The 13,880-nt window shown below is 39.3% G+C and overlaps 1 protein-coding gene across 2 annotated transcripts in view; it reads right to left on the bottom strand.

The window, feature by feature from the left end:
• Nucleotides 1-1,753: 1,753 nt before the first annotated feature.
• PTPN2 (protein tyrosine phosphatase non-receptor type 2) overlaps nucleotides 1,754-13,880 on the bottom strand; it is a 33,532-nt gene continuing 21,405 nt past the window's right edge. Inside the window, exons 7-10 of one of the 2 annotated variants that reach the window (XM_065628216.1) lie at nucleotides 12,349-12,507; nucleotides 9,422-9,612; nucleotides 7,690-7,791; nucleotides 1,754-3,114 (exon numbers count right to left, since the gene is read on the bottom strand). In XM_065628216.1, the coding sequence (XP_065484288.1) occupies nucleotides 3,093-3,114; nucleotides 7,690-7,791; nucleotides 9,422-9,612; nucleotides 12,349-12,507 (474 nt within the window). In that variant the 3' untranslated portion in view covers nucleotides 1,754-3,092. Of the gene's footprint in view, nucleotides 3,115-7,204; nucleotides 7,792-9,421; nucleotides 9,613-12,348; nucleotides 12,508-13,880 lie in introns of those variants that run through there. The other variant, XM_065628215.1, reaches the window with a different exon arrangement.

Here is a 13,880-nt window from a genome sequence, read left to right as displayed (position 1 = left end):
AAAGGCTGCATGTGGCACAAGGCAAGTCCGATAAGCCTAAAACTGGTTGGGAAAACTAACCCCATTGAAAACTGAGACAAGGGCATAAATTTTTTTGAGGCAGAAGTAAGAAACAAGCCTGCTTCTCTTCTTTATTCCCAGCACTTGTGCTGTGAGGCACAGGCCAACTGCTGCCTGACAGAAGCTGCTTTGCAGAAACTAACTGGTCTGTCACTGTCCATCAGACAGAACCTGAGGTTGCTGCTCTCCTCATGCTGGGGCAGCTGGTGGCCTGCACTAAAGAACTCTGTTCAAGTACCAGAGTTCACCACTGCTGGGAGCAAGGTGGAAGGTGGGCTCCACACTGGACAAGTGAAGAACCTCTCTCAGGCTTTACTTTTTTCCTTCCTTGGGTTCCCCTCTCCCCCATCATCCCTAATTCACCATCTAACGGGTATGTATTAAAGCTTTTAAAACGTCATGATGAGGTGTATATATAGCTAGAGGACCAGACAAAAGCGATGAAAGCGGTGTCACTTGCCTCTCAATATATTTCTTAAATGAGGTACCAGTTTTGGCTCTTCCAGACGTTTTAGTCTTTATTGGGACAAGGAGGTGGCTTGTACTGGGCCAGGTGGCCACCAGCTGCCACTGCAGCACAGACAGCAGCTGCCCTTCACCTCTCCTTGCTCCTGAGAGCACGTGTTGGTGCAAGTCCCTCCTGCTTCCTGCAGCCCACCGGTTCCCCTGCCCGCCCTTGGGACACACGAGTGCAACTGCTGCACCCACCTTCTCTGCCTACCCTTTGGCATGCCAAAGCAGAACAAGATAGCAGTTTTGTTCTCCTGTTAAGATAGCTAGCAAAAATGTAAAAAAAAAAAAAAAAGTACCCTGCAACATTGATCTGAAAAGATGGGGGGAAAAAGCAGCCAGTAAAATCACAGCTTTTTCATTTGAAAATCTGCCAAGTCTATCATTCTTCTAACCCCGTCTTTCAGAAGGCAGCTCCTCCCCTTCCTTCAGCTTTTAAAATCCATTTCCCTAGTAGCAGTCAAGAATTGCAGCCTTGTGTAGAAACAACAAAATATGTGCACATTTCTGAAGTTCCTGGGCCAGTGAGCCAAGACTTCTGCTGTTACAAGGCAGCCCTCAATAAAACCCAACAAAGCTCTGGCTTTGGAACTACTCTGTTCCCTTTGCCTATTCATCAAGTCAGCCTGACATTAACTTTACTCCAGCAGCTTAGCAGAGGGAAGTCATTTGAAAAAAACTTCAGGAGCAAGGACATCAGCATTTTGATTAGAGGAGTCCACTGTGTGACAAGAGACAAGGTACCTTCACCCTTCTACACCCCACAAGAGAAAACAAATTAATTGCTATTATTTGATAGTTATCTGTGATAGCAGCAGGTAAAATAACGAAGCACGTGCACATTTCCAGTACTTCATATGCTTACTTGCAATTCAGAAGACAAAAATAATGAGAACATAACTCAGAGCTGAGGGCAAAAGGCACAAATGGCTCAAAGCTGCATCCAAAGGATAAAGTGGTAAAACCAGGCTCTGTTCCTGTGTTCAACAACAGGATTTATTGCAGTGGTTTTTGCCAGACCTTGATCTCATAAAAACTCTTAGTCTCACAGCTGAAACCAACTTGAAAATGATAGCTGAATCAAGTGGTGATGTTGTTTTCCCCTCCAACATGGGGTAGGAACAATACTAATCATCAAAATAAATTTAAGTATTGAGACTATTTCAAGATGGTGTCATGCACATATTTAACTCAAGTAATAGTATTAAGTACTCCTGATGCAGCTTCAAGTTAAGCACAACTCTGAACAAGTATACTTGCTTTCACGAATGAGCCACAAAACCAAGTTAAGATTTTCGGTTGCTGCTCATTTTAGCAAAATTACCGATTATTGTCCTAGGTTTCCCCCCATCTTCCACACTTTACTGTCAGCAACTCTATGATTTGTACAAAAACTTGTTACAAAAATATGCAATGTACAAATTACATATAAAACCCTACCACATACCAGTTTAGACAGTCATATTGAATATAGGGGTTTTTTAATGAAATAAGGTGTATCCAAAACTGTCAGAGGATGTCAGTGAGTGCACAATTTAGATCAGCTGTTACAAGGAGGTACCAGGCTGGAAACCCTGTTAGAGTCCATCAGCACAACTTCAAGCAGCGTTCCAGGTTACCCCTTCCCGGTCCAGCTGTTCAGACTGTGTCAGGGAGAACGCTGACAACAGACAAGAGATGTGACGTAAAATATTCATACAACACACTATCATGACACAGTCCAAAACCCATTTAATTAAAGACACCGTTCACTTCGTGCACTTTGCGCCTGGCCCTCAGCAGCCATTAATTATTTATGACCATGGGCAGTGAGACATCCGATTTCCCATTTTCCTCTCTTCAAAGCATTAACAACAAAACACGTTCCCTTCACAAAATGACTCTGAACATTTTGTGCATATTTTAAGAGTAAACATCAAAAGGATTACCAAACCAACCAGTCAGATTAATAAAATAATATTCTTAGTGGTGTATTACAAAAGAAATGTGCAAGAGTTCCTCCTAGCTCAAACTACAATACTTAGCATTAATGAAAATATTTGCATAAAGTACATTCTAATAATTTTGCCATTTTCCAGTTAAGACAGGATATCGAGGAAACCTTAAAGCAAAACATTTCTTTTTCTGCCAAACAGGCTCTTAACAGTTTCTCCCTAACATAATGTGCACACAACAGCATATTGTCAATTTAAAAAAATATTTAATGCTGCCAAAAGGTATAAAAATACAATAAGAATGGCAGTACAAAACAAAATATTTCCTAATTTATTTCTCTTACATCTTTCTACATTAATACAGGCATTATAAAAAACACAAAACGGCAAATTATTTTGTTTTGCAAAGTAGCAACGCTGCTGGTGGTCTTCATGCCCTCGATGCAGTTTATGCTGTAAACAGATAACTGAGGTCTTCTTGGTACTTAACAGACCTCACTTTTTGTTCCCGAAGAGGGGGTCATGTCTCGCTTTGCATGTCAATACTTTGCAGTTTATAGCTGCAGAATATTCACAAGTCTTGAAGGTTTAGGTGTCGGTCAGTCTCGGCCTGCGACACACAATGCAGAAAAAAGTCACCGATTCAGTACACAGTACAGAAAAAAAAAAAAAAAAAGAAATAAGAACAGACAGCGGGTTTGCAACTCACTCTAACACCAAACAGCTTCTCATGCATTCCCTGCAGCAACTACCGACTACTATCTGCCTGCAGCCAGCACTCTGGGAAAGCCGCCGCTTTCCCAGAAGGTATTTCCATGTTACCGCACGAGACACACACTTTGCTGGTCCCAGTCCAGCAAACCACGAGCCGGTGCACTTAACCACCAGCACTGCAGAGTCCTCTCAGGCCCCAGTGGCGCTACAGAAGGCTGCACCTCCAAACTGAACATCACCTCTCAGGGCTTCGCAGGCCAACCCTGGCACAGTGGTGGGGAAATAAATGTTTCTAGGCCAAGTTTTCCTGCAGTGGGGGACATCCCAACACTGGCCAGTCTGTTCTCAGGGAAGGTCAGGCTCTGCTCCGAGGAACACGGAAAAAGACCTTGGTACTCACAAGGTACTACAAGTAAAATGCTTCCAAGTATCTGCAAGCATTGCAGGGGGGTTGGACGAGATGACCTTTGAAGGTCCCTTCCAACCCACACTATTCTATGACTCATAAAACAGCTTTATTCGATCAGTTAAGACACATTAAAAAAATCCTTCCAAGTGTTTATCCTTCCAATTTAAATAAAGACTCAGACAGAGATGCAATTTTGAACACATTTATTTTTCGTACATAAAAATGAGAGACTGACCTAGAACTTTGAGGAAAGACAAAAAAGCCAGGAAGACTACTGTGTGTTATGTCACCTTTGCAAATTTCGTCCTCTGACTTAAGCCACTTGGCCATGCAGAAGACTTCGTCTTTTGTCATCTTTAATTTAGTTTCTCATGCAGTCCTCAAGTGTCTCAGGTTTAACTATAATGCCAAACAGCAAACTAAATACTTTGGTTAACATTCATTAAACTTAAAGCTAGCCAGGCTTTTTAATCGCCTGCACAATCCAATCACACATACATGCATACACATTTACACTTCTCCCCTTTTCTGTGGGATGTAAACTCATCGGTAAACCATTTTACTCAAGGTTTAACAGAATAAGCTGTTTCACTTGCAACATCTTACTTCCATAAAATAAATCTGTATTTTTTTCGAATTGCTATTTCACACTGAATTCCATTATTTTACTTCAATACATTCCAATACAGATGTACCGGCACTCTAAGTGGACTGTCCCTGCACCAAGAGCATGAACAGAAAACCTAAAGGACTAATTCTGAATTTGCAAACCCCTTGCAATGAAGGCCCACGTGTTTGCTAGTGATTTTTTTCTTGTATACAAATGTTCATCTGCAAGTCAAACATTGCTGAATCAAGTTCAAAGAAGTCCACTATGCATCAAATATTTTGACTGATGCATTTCCAGAACAGAGGAAAAAACCCAACACAGTAACACTTTCAATCAAGTGAAGTGCAACGGCATTTTAGAAGCAGCACAGGACCAGCCAGCAGGTTGCCACAAATGGGGCTGGGGGGAGGCAGTAGAGGGGTCAGAAGGCACATCCTTCATTTCAACTTTCTCTTTAAGCATTTCCTACAATAGAGGTCACTGGGATCAACAGTTCTTCATTTTGGCTCGTCTTTGTTCCTACTTAACATCCAAGTTGTGCAAAACTGCTGGAAGTTTAAATCCTACAGAATAACAAAGTATGACAAGGGCTGAGTTTACATTAAAGAAAGCAAGCCTCTCCCAGACTGTGGTTTTTAAGGATTACTGACGGACCAGAAAGAAGAGTTTTATCCAAATTATCTCCTGGAATGTACCAAGGGAACTAATGTTTAATTTCCCTTCTATGCCCATACTGTCATGGACAATTCATTGTACAAAATAGTGTTGTCCAAGACTTGGTTTGCGGTCCTTAAATTATTAACAGTTAAAACTCTTGAGAGACTCACAATCATGTCACCAAACCAAATTTTTACAAGTCAACTGTTGAATGTCTAAGTCCTGCTCTATTGCATCAAGAAGGTAACAGAGCATGAGATGACGTAAGGATGGCCCCATCCCGCCCTGCCCTACCCAGACAAGAGGATCCAGAGAACAAAAAAGCCAGGATTTAGAAGATGTAAACAGGAAAAAATTCAAGTGGCAACCTGATGAGACTGAATTAGAGCTCAGTGGCTGTAGGGTACTGGTGGCCCAGGAAATCCTGCTCATGCAAACAGAAAGGCAATATAAATTTCAGTGAAGGTTTTGCCTGCACTTTTTTCTTAGCGGCTTCTAAGTATTGAGAATAAAATCTGAACTATTTCTGTTATACAAGCATTTAATTACATTCCATGTGTTTTTCCATAACCAAAATATCTTTTATAAGGCACTACATTTACACCTACCATCAGTTATAGCTGATACTGAAAAATCTGTCTTCTCAATTTAAAGGAAAAAAAAAAAAGATATATATTTTGCCAAGCCTCTTCTTGGCCGAAAGAGTTACCATGGTTGTAACAATTAGGAAATGTCTTACAGCACGTAAGCTGCCAGCCTATAGCGTGCCACAGCCGTCAGTAAGTCATTTTGCTATTAGAGCCACACAGTTGCTCAGTAATGCCACAGGACAAGTTCTCTTGTTTTACTGACATGGTGTTTCCCAAATTCAGAACTGGATGTTCTAAGAAACTGCACTTGTTTTCCTTATCTGGCCCCTTAAGCATTTGTTTACTATATAAACAGCATAGTCCAAAATAGTATTAGCTATTGTGAAATGAGAATTTCAAAGAATAAACTCAGCTTTGCGTAGTAAATGTCGGACTATTTGGGCCCCATGCCTGGTATGTTACTACAAAGCTTGCACACACTGGAAACCTTTCAAGTTAACTCCTTTGGATAAGGAGCAAAGTAACTATAGTATCTAGCTCTTCCAGTATTTTTCAGCAGTAAATTCAAAGAGTGCTTTACAAAAGGAGGGGGGAAAAAATAAAAAGGAAAAACATATCCCCCCCAACCCTGTACCTAACAGAAAACAACCAAACTGGGAAAATGGAGGGAGAAAACACAACTTCTTTGAAGTCACCCAACAAGGCAGTGCTTGAATAAATAAAATCTGAGTTCCAAAGTGCAGTCCAATACTACAAATTATTTGGTCTCAACTTGAATGACAGCAAGCTACACACAGCCACATACAATCCCCGTATTCAAAGAGAATTTAAAGCACAGAAAGTGATTTGTGTTGAATTACTATTTAGAAAGTGTTATTGTCCAACTAATGGAAAAGGAGTGCGCAATAATTTTAAAGTGACTGCAGAATAGGTATTCCCAAAATATTAGTCATTAAGTGTTTTAAGTCATGCCTCTTTGATACAGCACTGGGAACCTGGAAAGCAATTCTATGCAGACTTTGTGAAGTTAAGGAGGTGGCTCCTACAGCTGAACACACTGGGTACGGCAGAATTCTGCCAACATTTGTTTCCTGTTACTACCGCCCTTGAGAGTCCAACTATAGTTTCCTTTGATGTGCTTTCTACACCTATTACTGATGCGTTCATTTTATTCTTTCTAGCAATTAAAATCTATAGACACACAAAACACCATGTTTCACATTTAATGGAATGTCAGAACTTTAACAATGTTGGCCTTCAAACAGTAGTTGGAATCTGAATACAAGAATCAACGTAACAGTATGCTTTTTAGTGGGAGCTAAGTTCTCAAAAGCCTTTAAAAAAAATCAAATTTTCAAGCCTTAAATAATGAAAACTACAAAAAAATAAATAAGGAATGCAAATTAACAGAGCAGAAATTGTCAAGTGCTTCATCAGACCCCTAGCTGCTCACATCATAAATTTGAGAGTCAAAATATGGGGAATGGTTGCACTATTATTTTCATGCACAAATTATAATTACATTTTGTTTCAAAATCAAATTCTTTTTGGTCAGAAATTTGTACAAACTGAGCTTTTAAAAGTACAGTGAACTACAAAAAGATTAAATATGCAATTAGAAAATATATTTATCCTAGGTCATAAGAATATAAAATGTTTATGTTCATGTCACTAGTACATTACACATTACACACATGTAAGGATAACTTCTTTGCATTAATAACGTAAATGATACAACACTGTTTATTGCTTATGTCAGGCATGTAAATTTAAATCCAGACAGCCTTCAGTAGCTAAACCTCTGTGGTTCAGGGTTTGCTTAAGATCCACCATTTAAAAAAGTGTATAAACAGTTGCAGCAAGTTTGTACCTGCTCATATAAACAAAAAGTCAGCTTTGTTGGCGGGGCAGCAGTTCATTTTTCTAAGTACCTGCAGTGGAAAGTCCTGAGATGTTGCCATGGGATCAAGTTTACATCACTTCTCTATTGTATTGTCTGTACCCATTCCAGGTGTTAGGAGTTTACCACTTAAAGTCACACCCCTAGTCATTAACTTTCAGCAAAATTAGCTGCTGGAGCAGACAGGCTTACTGTTTACTTACAAGGAATGTTCTTGAAAATACATTTTCCAGCAAGAATAAGCACCAGCTAAAATCAGTGCACCAAACCCAATCTTAGTGAGAATAGGTTTCCAATATAACCACCTTTTTCTTTTTCTTTCAGTCTCATTTAGCTTCTGCTTCATCTGCTGCAGCTTCTGTGCTGTGTTAGCTTTTCTATCCTCTCGCAGCCGTTTTCGGACAGCACTTAAAGAAAAAAAATAAAATGAAGGTAAATCTTAAATCGTAGAACAGGAAAAAAAGTCTACTAAAGCATTAAAACAAACTTCTTCCCAATGTACTCCCAATAGTTAACCCACCAGAAGCACATGGCAGCAGTATGTAAATATCTAAACTAAGCAATCTTTATTCTGTTTTAACAATCTTGATGTGGACAGTTTCAGGCCAGCAAGGCCCTAAGAAGTTAGTAAATGACTTATGTAAAGATCTAAGTGGTGCCTGACTTAAGTGTTCAACGGGGAACAGAATTAGCTTCATTATCTGAGCTTAGCCTTTCACCCCGGTCAGTGCCTGTTTCAGCGGCTGAGATTTTTTGCACGGAGGCTGCTTTTATATGCAATGTAGGGTATTACAGGCAAGCATTCTTAGTATTTAACTGTGTGACTCCACTGCCGAGTTCACACAAGCCTCACTGACACATTGATCCTAACTTAAGTCTGCAGGCAGATTTAGTGGTGCTCATCTTAGGCTGTAAACCACATCTTGATCAAGGACACAGGCTGGGAAAAGAAAAGAAAAGAAAAAGAAAAAAAACCAAAACAAACAAACAAAAAAAACCCAGTCATGTGCTGTTACACTACCAAGGCCTTCTTGTAACTGTCTCCAAAAGCATCCTCACACTCTCTAAGAAAGCAAACTCTGACACAAAAAAACCTCTTTGGTTGTCCAAGTCCTAGCACACAAACACCACACTCACCCATGCCCCTCCTCCTGCTTGTGAGGGGCTCCTTCAAACATCTACAAACCCACTATCGTTTTCTCTCAAAACACTTAATAAAGACATAAAAAGATAAACTCCTCAGGGCATTCCACAAGCCATCTGTCATTTCAGAATGCCAGTCTATCTCCATCGAACTGCTGCACCTCGTCTCAGGCTGCAACCCCTGGGCACACCCCACGCCGGTTTCAGGGTCTCTGGCCACGGATCCACAGGCAACCCGCAGGCGTGCAGGCCCAAGTGACACCGTTCTGGCCCAAGTGACACCATGCCGCAAGGCACAGTAATTCAGATGGTAATTCCAAATACAGTAGCTCATAGTGCTCGTGAGGCAGAGAAACGTGCCGGAGAAAGACAAATTCACATGATGCAGCTAAACCACAGAAATCTATTCACAGTGGTAGATCTAACATGAGTGGAGGGTAACACATGACTTCAGTGATGCCATTTCAATCACCATACACAAAGTGGTAACTGATAAAAATTGTGTGTTTCTCAGGTATCATATATTTTTCCAAACAGAATTTAGCATTAAATTTAAAAATCAATATCAAATTATGTTGGGCACTTTTTGGATCTAATTAACACTGCACAATAGAGTTCACAGTCAGTCTGCAGCAAAATGTTTTCAAGCATGAGGTTTAGCTGCTTCAATTCGAGGTTTTGTCTTCTCTTGACCTTTAAACAATAAAACTTTATCACAAGGAATAACTGAAGTTGCATTTTAAAAATAATTAAATAAGATAGTCAAATACCACCTGTCCTTTCCCTCTACTGAAGAAAGACCTTGAAGTTTTCTGACGATAAGAAAAGCATACAATAATTCAACCTTCTGGGAGAGCGTATCTGCCTTCTAAACGGTTCCTTCATCTTGCCTACCTTTCAATATTTCCATCTGTCGTATCTTGAACTTTAGTGGACATGTCAGTATTTATTTTCTCCATTTGATCTTTGCTCTCCAGGCCTATGCTGTTCCCATTGTACTTCTCTGTGATTATTTTGGTTGGGTGTGGAGGAGACTGCTCAGAACTTGGTGCTTGGTCCTCCTTAGAGAGCTCCTTCCACCGTTTCTGAAAAAAAGGAGAACATATTTCAAACATTCCCCTAACACTGAAGGCCCTCTTTGCCCAAGACGTCCTCCAGCAGAACAGTCACTGAAGGAGATTAAAGGAACTACTAGATCAAGAAAATTGCTAGATGAAGAAATAAGGTTAGGTGAAGATGCACCTTCTCCAACAATGACCCCTTTTTATCATAAATGAACTGCTGGCAGTATGAGCTTTAACAATAAACCGATGCCTCCGCTGCAGAGGAGCTTCCAGGATAGATCTGAAATTGATAGAGTCTTCAGGCACAAGACACTTCACTCTCTGAGGTTTTCTTTGTTTGGTCTTCAACAAACAAAAAGAAACAGCCACTTGACAAATGGAAAGCTACTTAGCAGCACACTCTTACTGTCACAGAAAAAGGCCTTCTGGAAGACAGGGTTATGTCCACAAGAGATTTGCTGCCTGAGATAAATCCCTATTCCATCTGGAGTGATAAGCCACACAGGAAGAACTGAAATCAGAGGCAATTTTACTACTGTTATCGAACAGAAGGAATTTTCCACCAATAATTCTATTTTAAACATGTAATAACAATAGCTCAAATGGCTGGTAATTTTAAGTTTCTGTATCTATCACAAGACTACGTGAATAGCGGGACTGGAAAAATAATGTACAACTTGGAGCAGACAGACAAGGATTACCTGAATTACCTTTGCTGTTTTATGATGGTACCTGCAACTTTACAAAAAACAACAACACAAATACACCTCGGGAACTGAAGTACTACAGTGAATCTTGTGAAGCTTGTTTAGAAGAAACAAAGAAGTGACAAAGTTTGATTTGACAAATACAACTGTCCTTAAAATTACAACGAGAAAGCCTCTGTGGGGGAGCTAAGACTTGGGGCCCACATTGTCTCTTGGAGTGGATGGTGGCAACGGGTTGCTGAAGCAATATTAACTCATCCTCATTACCATAGGATTTTACAGGAATTAAAACTTCGGCCTCCTTCCATCTCATGATGGATACAGCACAGGACTGTAGTAGCATGAGGAAGCAGGTAATTGTTTCGGCTACAGCCCCATGGAGCTCTCCAGGGTGTCAGGGCGACCTCGGCAAGTGACCCTTCCTTTCAGCCACAGGTGGAAATCCCACCGGGGATGGAGGAGGGGAAGAGACTCCTCACCCCCAACACGTGTTGCGGTTGCAGCCACTAGCTGTAAGCAAGTAATGGTTCAAGCATCTGTTGTGTTTGTCTGCGCAGTTTACTGACTTTTAAATCCACAGAGATGTCAGAGATGAACTTTGAGTAATGTTATATCACAGAAGCGTTCAATGACTTCATGCCCTCCCCATCACTAGGAGAGAGAAGAAAATGCCTCTCACACTCTGGACAGCACAACTGTTCCACAGGGGGGAAAAAACCCAATCTAGCTGACCTTGAAAAGAGAAATACTCCTATTAAGTACTGCCAGTTGATTTTCTGCACGTGACCTCAGGGCCTACAGAGAAAAGCAACAGCACAACTGCCTGTGCAGCAGGAAACACTGGTTTAAGAAAGATCAGCTGAACAATCATAATAAGAAAAAAAGAACAAAGGAGAAGTGTGCCTGCTTCGGCATCCTCTTAGTATGAAGAGATAACACACTTGAACCTGGCAATCAGTATTCTGAGTTGACAACGCTCCCTTGTGTCCAGAAACAAGAAATCCTGTGATCTGGATGGGTAAGTGTGGGAACCAAAGCTGCCCACAGTTTGGAGCACGGCTTTTTAAAAAATGAGGCAGAAAAATTCTTAGAGAGAATACCCTCTTATCACCAGAAATAGCTTCCAGAAAATGAAAAGGCTAAATTGCTGTTAGTGTCAGGATCAATCACAGTCTTCTGGGCATGTGGTGCAGGTGTCAGACTAGCAGCACATTACCTAGGTGGTCATTATTAGTTGTTCAAAATTATTTCTTTATTTACACAGCAATTCAAGAAACATTTGTCAAAGAGAAGAATCTGACAACTACCAGAACCACAGAAAGCATGAAATGTGTTTTAGTTTATCTGCTTCATTCATGATTTTAAGAAATCAACAAAACAAAAAAGCCCTAGCATATGAAAGCAGAATTAAGTGTGTTTTGCAGCTTGCTCTTCCAGTTCTCCCTCCCACCTTGCCCCAGTCATTTAAAATAGCTGTAGCTACTGTTACATCTGCAAGCCACACTAATAAAATAGTGAAAGATTTGGTAATCTGTTTATCCCAAACCTCTTTATATTTGGCTACATTCTAAGATTCTACTAACTGTAACACAAATATTAAAGGATGCAGAAAGATTAAAAAAAAAAAAAAAGAAAAAAAAAGGAAACTTTACTAATAAACCTGATCTGTAGCATCAGGCAACTTTATCACTGGGAAAATACATAGCAAAGATCAAAAAATCCTAAAAAAATCCTTGCTATCTTTTTGAAGTGATACTGTGCATTACTTTTGCTTTTCAGTATTAAAGAGATTGATTTAACTTTTTTAAAAAAACATTACTGCAAACAAGTTCTTTTTATATTTTATCTAAGAGGGGATAAATATGTAGTATTAAAAGTTTAGCTGACAGAAGGTGCTCATCAAATACCTTTAATACCTTCTAGGTAACTATTGAAAAAGGCAAATTATTTAAATTGCACAGTTACATGTTTTAAAATAGTTCGGAGCTCATTTTTAACTGCTGTTAGCGGCCTACTGTTTATGTTTAAATACATGGAGAAAAACATTTACCTGTATAGTTGAATCCCCCATTATGTATTTTGCTCCTTCTATTACCGCCATATATGAAAATCTTAATTGATCAGGAGTCTGAATAAGTCCCATTCGATATCTTCTCATATCCAGTAATACCTTCTTGATATCTACAGAAGATGGGTCTTTTTTTTCCATCTGTAAATAAAGTTACATCAAAAGTGTCATTGTCATCAATCAAGAGAGACAACATATGAAAAATTAAAAGTAAAAATGAGCCATAAATTCAATCTAAAAATTTTTTTTTCATATCATGTTTCTATTAGTTATATACAAAATTAACATTTCAAATTATTTCTAAATTGGTTTTACAGGAAAAAGGTTAGCCATCTAATGAAAGCTTATTATGAACAAATCAATGATCATGTATTAACCAAATAAATCAGTACCCTAACATCAAGTCTTAAAATTAAGAAATTTAGATATGTGTGATTTCATTCAGGCACGTATTTGTATTTTGAAATAGGACTTCAAGAATCAGAACCATAAAGGAGTATTTCCTCCTGCTCCTCAATGGAACAGCAATTTGGAATGACTGAATGTGGACAAGTTTCCTTTTTTAAAGCAGAATCTCTAACCCAAGCAATGCATACACTTGTCCCCACACTACATTCATGAGGTCTTTTAACCACATATCTGCACTTCTTGCAATGTTCACTTTAATTCATCTAATATTAAAGTATACTTAATTCAAAACATACATGTTTTTAAAATACAGAAAAAAAAAGAAAACCTGACTAAAAAAATAAATTGAGAGGATCTAACCAAATCAGAAGATAAGTGTCTTATAATTTAATGAAATCCTATTTCACCTAAACCTGTGCTACATTTCTCACTATTACCAAGCACAGCCAAAGACAAAAAAGTCTGTATCTGGACTTTAAAATCCATAAAAATTTAAAGATATTTTAAATACTATTTAACATTTAAAGTTCACTTGAGTCTTGAAAAATTATAGATGATGCAGTTCACAGAGTAAGCAAAACCACCTACTCATCCATGTGGCACTGCAGGAGGCTCAGGGGCACGTCTGAGTTCTCATCCTAGTTCAGATACCAATTTTCTGCAACCTTAACAAAAGGGGCCTGTCAGAGGTGCAAGATGTTCCATGTTTAGAGAAAAAGACTTATATATTCAGCTGTCTCCATATATATTTAGGGAGGTAGTTATGGCGCCAAGCCTGGCAGTATTTGAGGCCAAACAACACCCTCAGACACATGGTGTGAACTGTGGGCTTGTCATAAACAGGGACAGGAGTTGGACTCGATGATCCTTGTGGGTCCCTTCCAACTCAGGACATTCTATGACTCTATATTCACAAGCCCAACTTTTGAGTTCGTATTATTAAAAAAAAAACCCACCTCAATCTTTTCTAAGCACATCTTATATAAAAAGAAAAGAATGCTTACTATTTACTTTCCAGGAAGCTTTGAAAACGTGTAAAGTACTTCAAGGTGGACTTGTAAATGCATTTCAAGAGTTGTATTTTTAAAGCATCAAAATATGGGGGG

The sequence above is a fragment of the Caloenas nicobarica genome, chromosome 2 (assembly GCF_036013445.1).
Source record: "Caloenas nicobarica isolate bCalNic1 chromosome 2, bCalNic1.hap1, whole genome shotgun sequence".
Lineage (NCBI taxonomy): Eukaryota > Metazoa > Chordata > Aves > Columbiformes > Columbidae > Caloenas > Caloenas nicobarica.
This window is presented reverse-complemented; position numbering and strand designations above follow the sequence as displayed.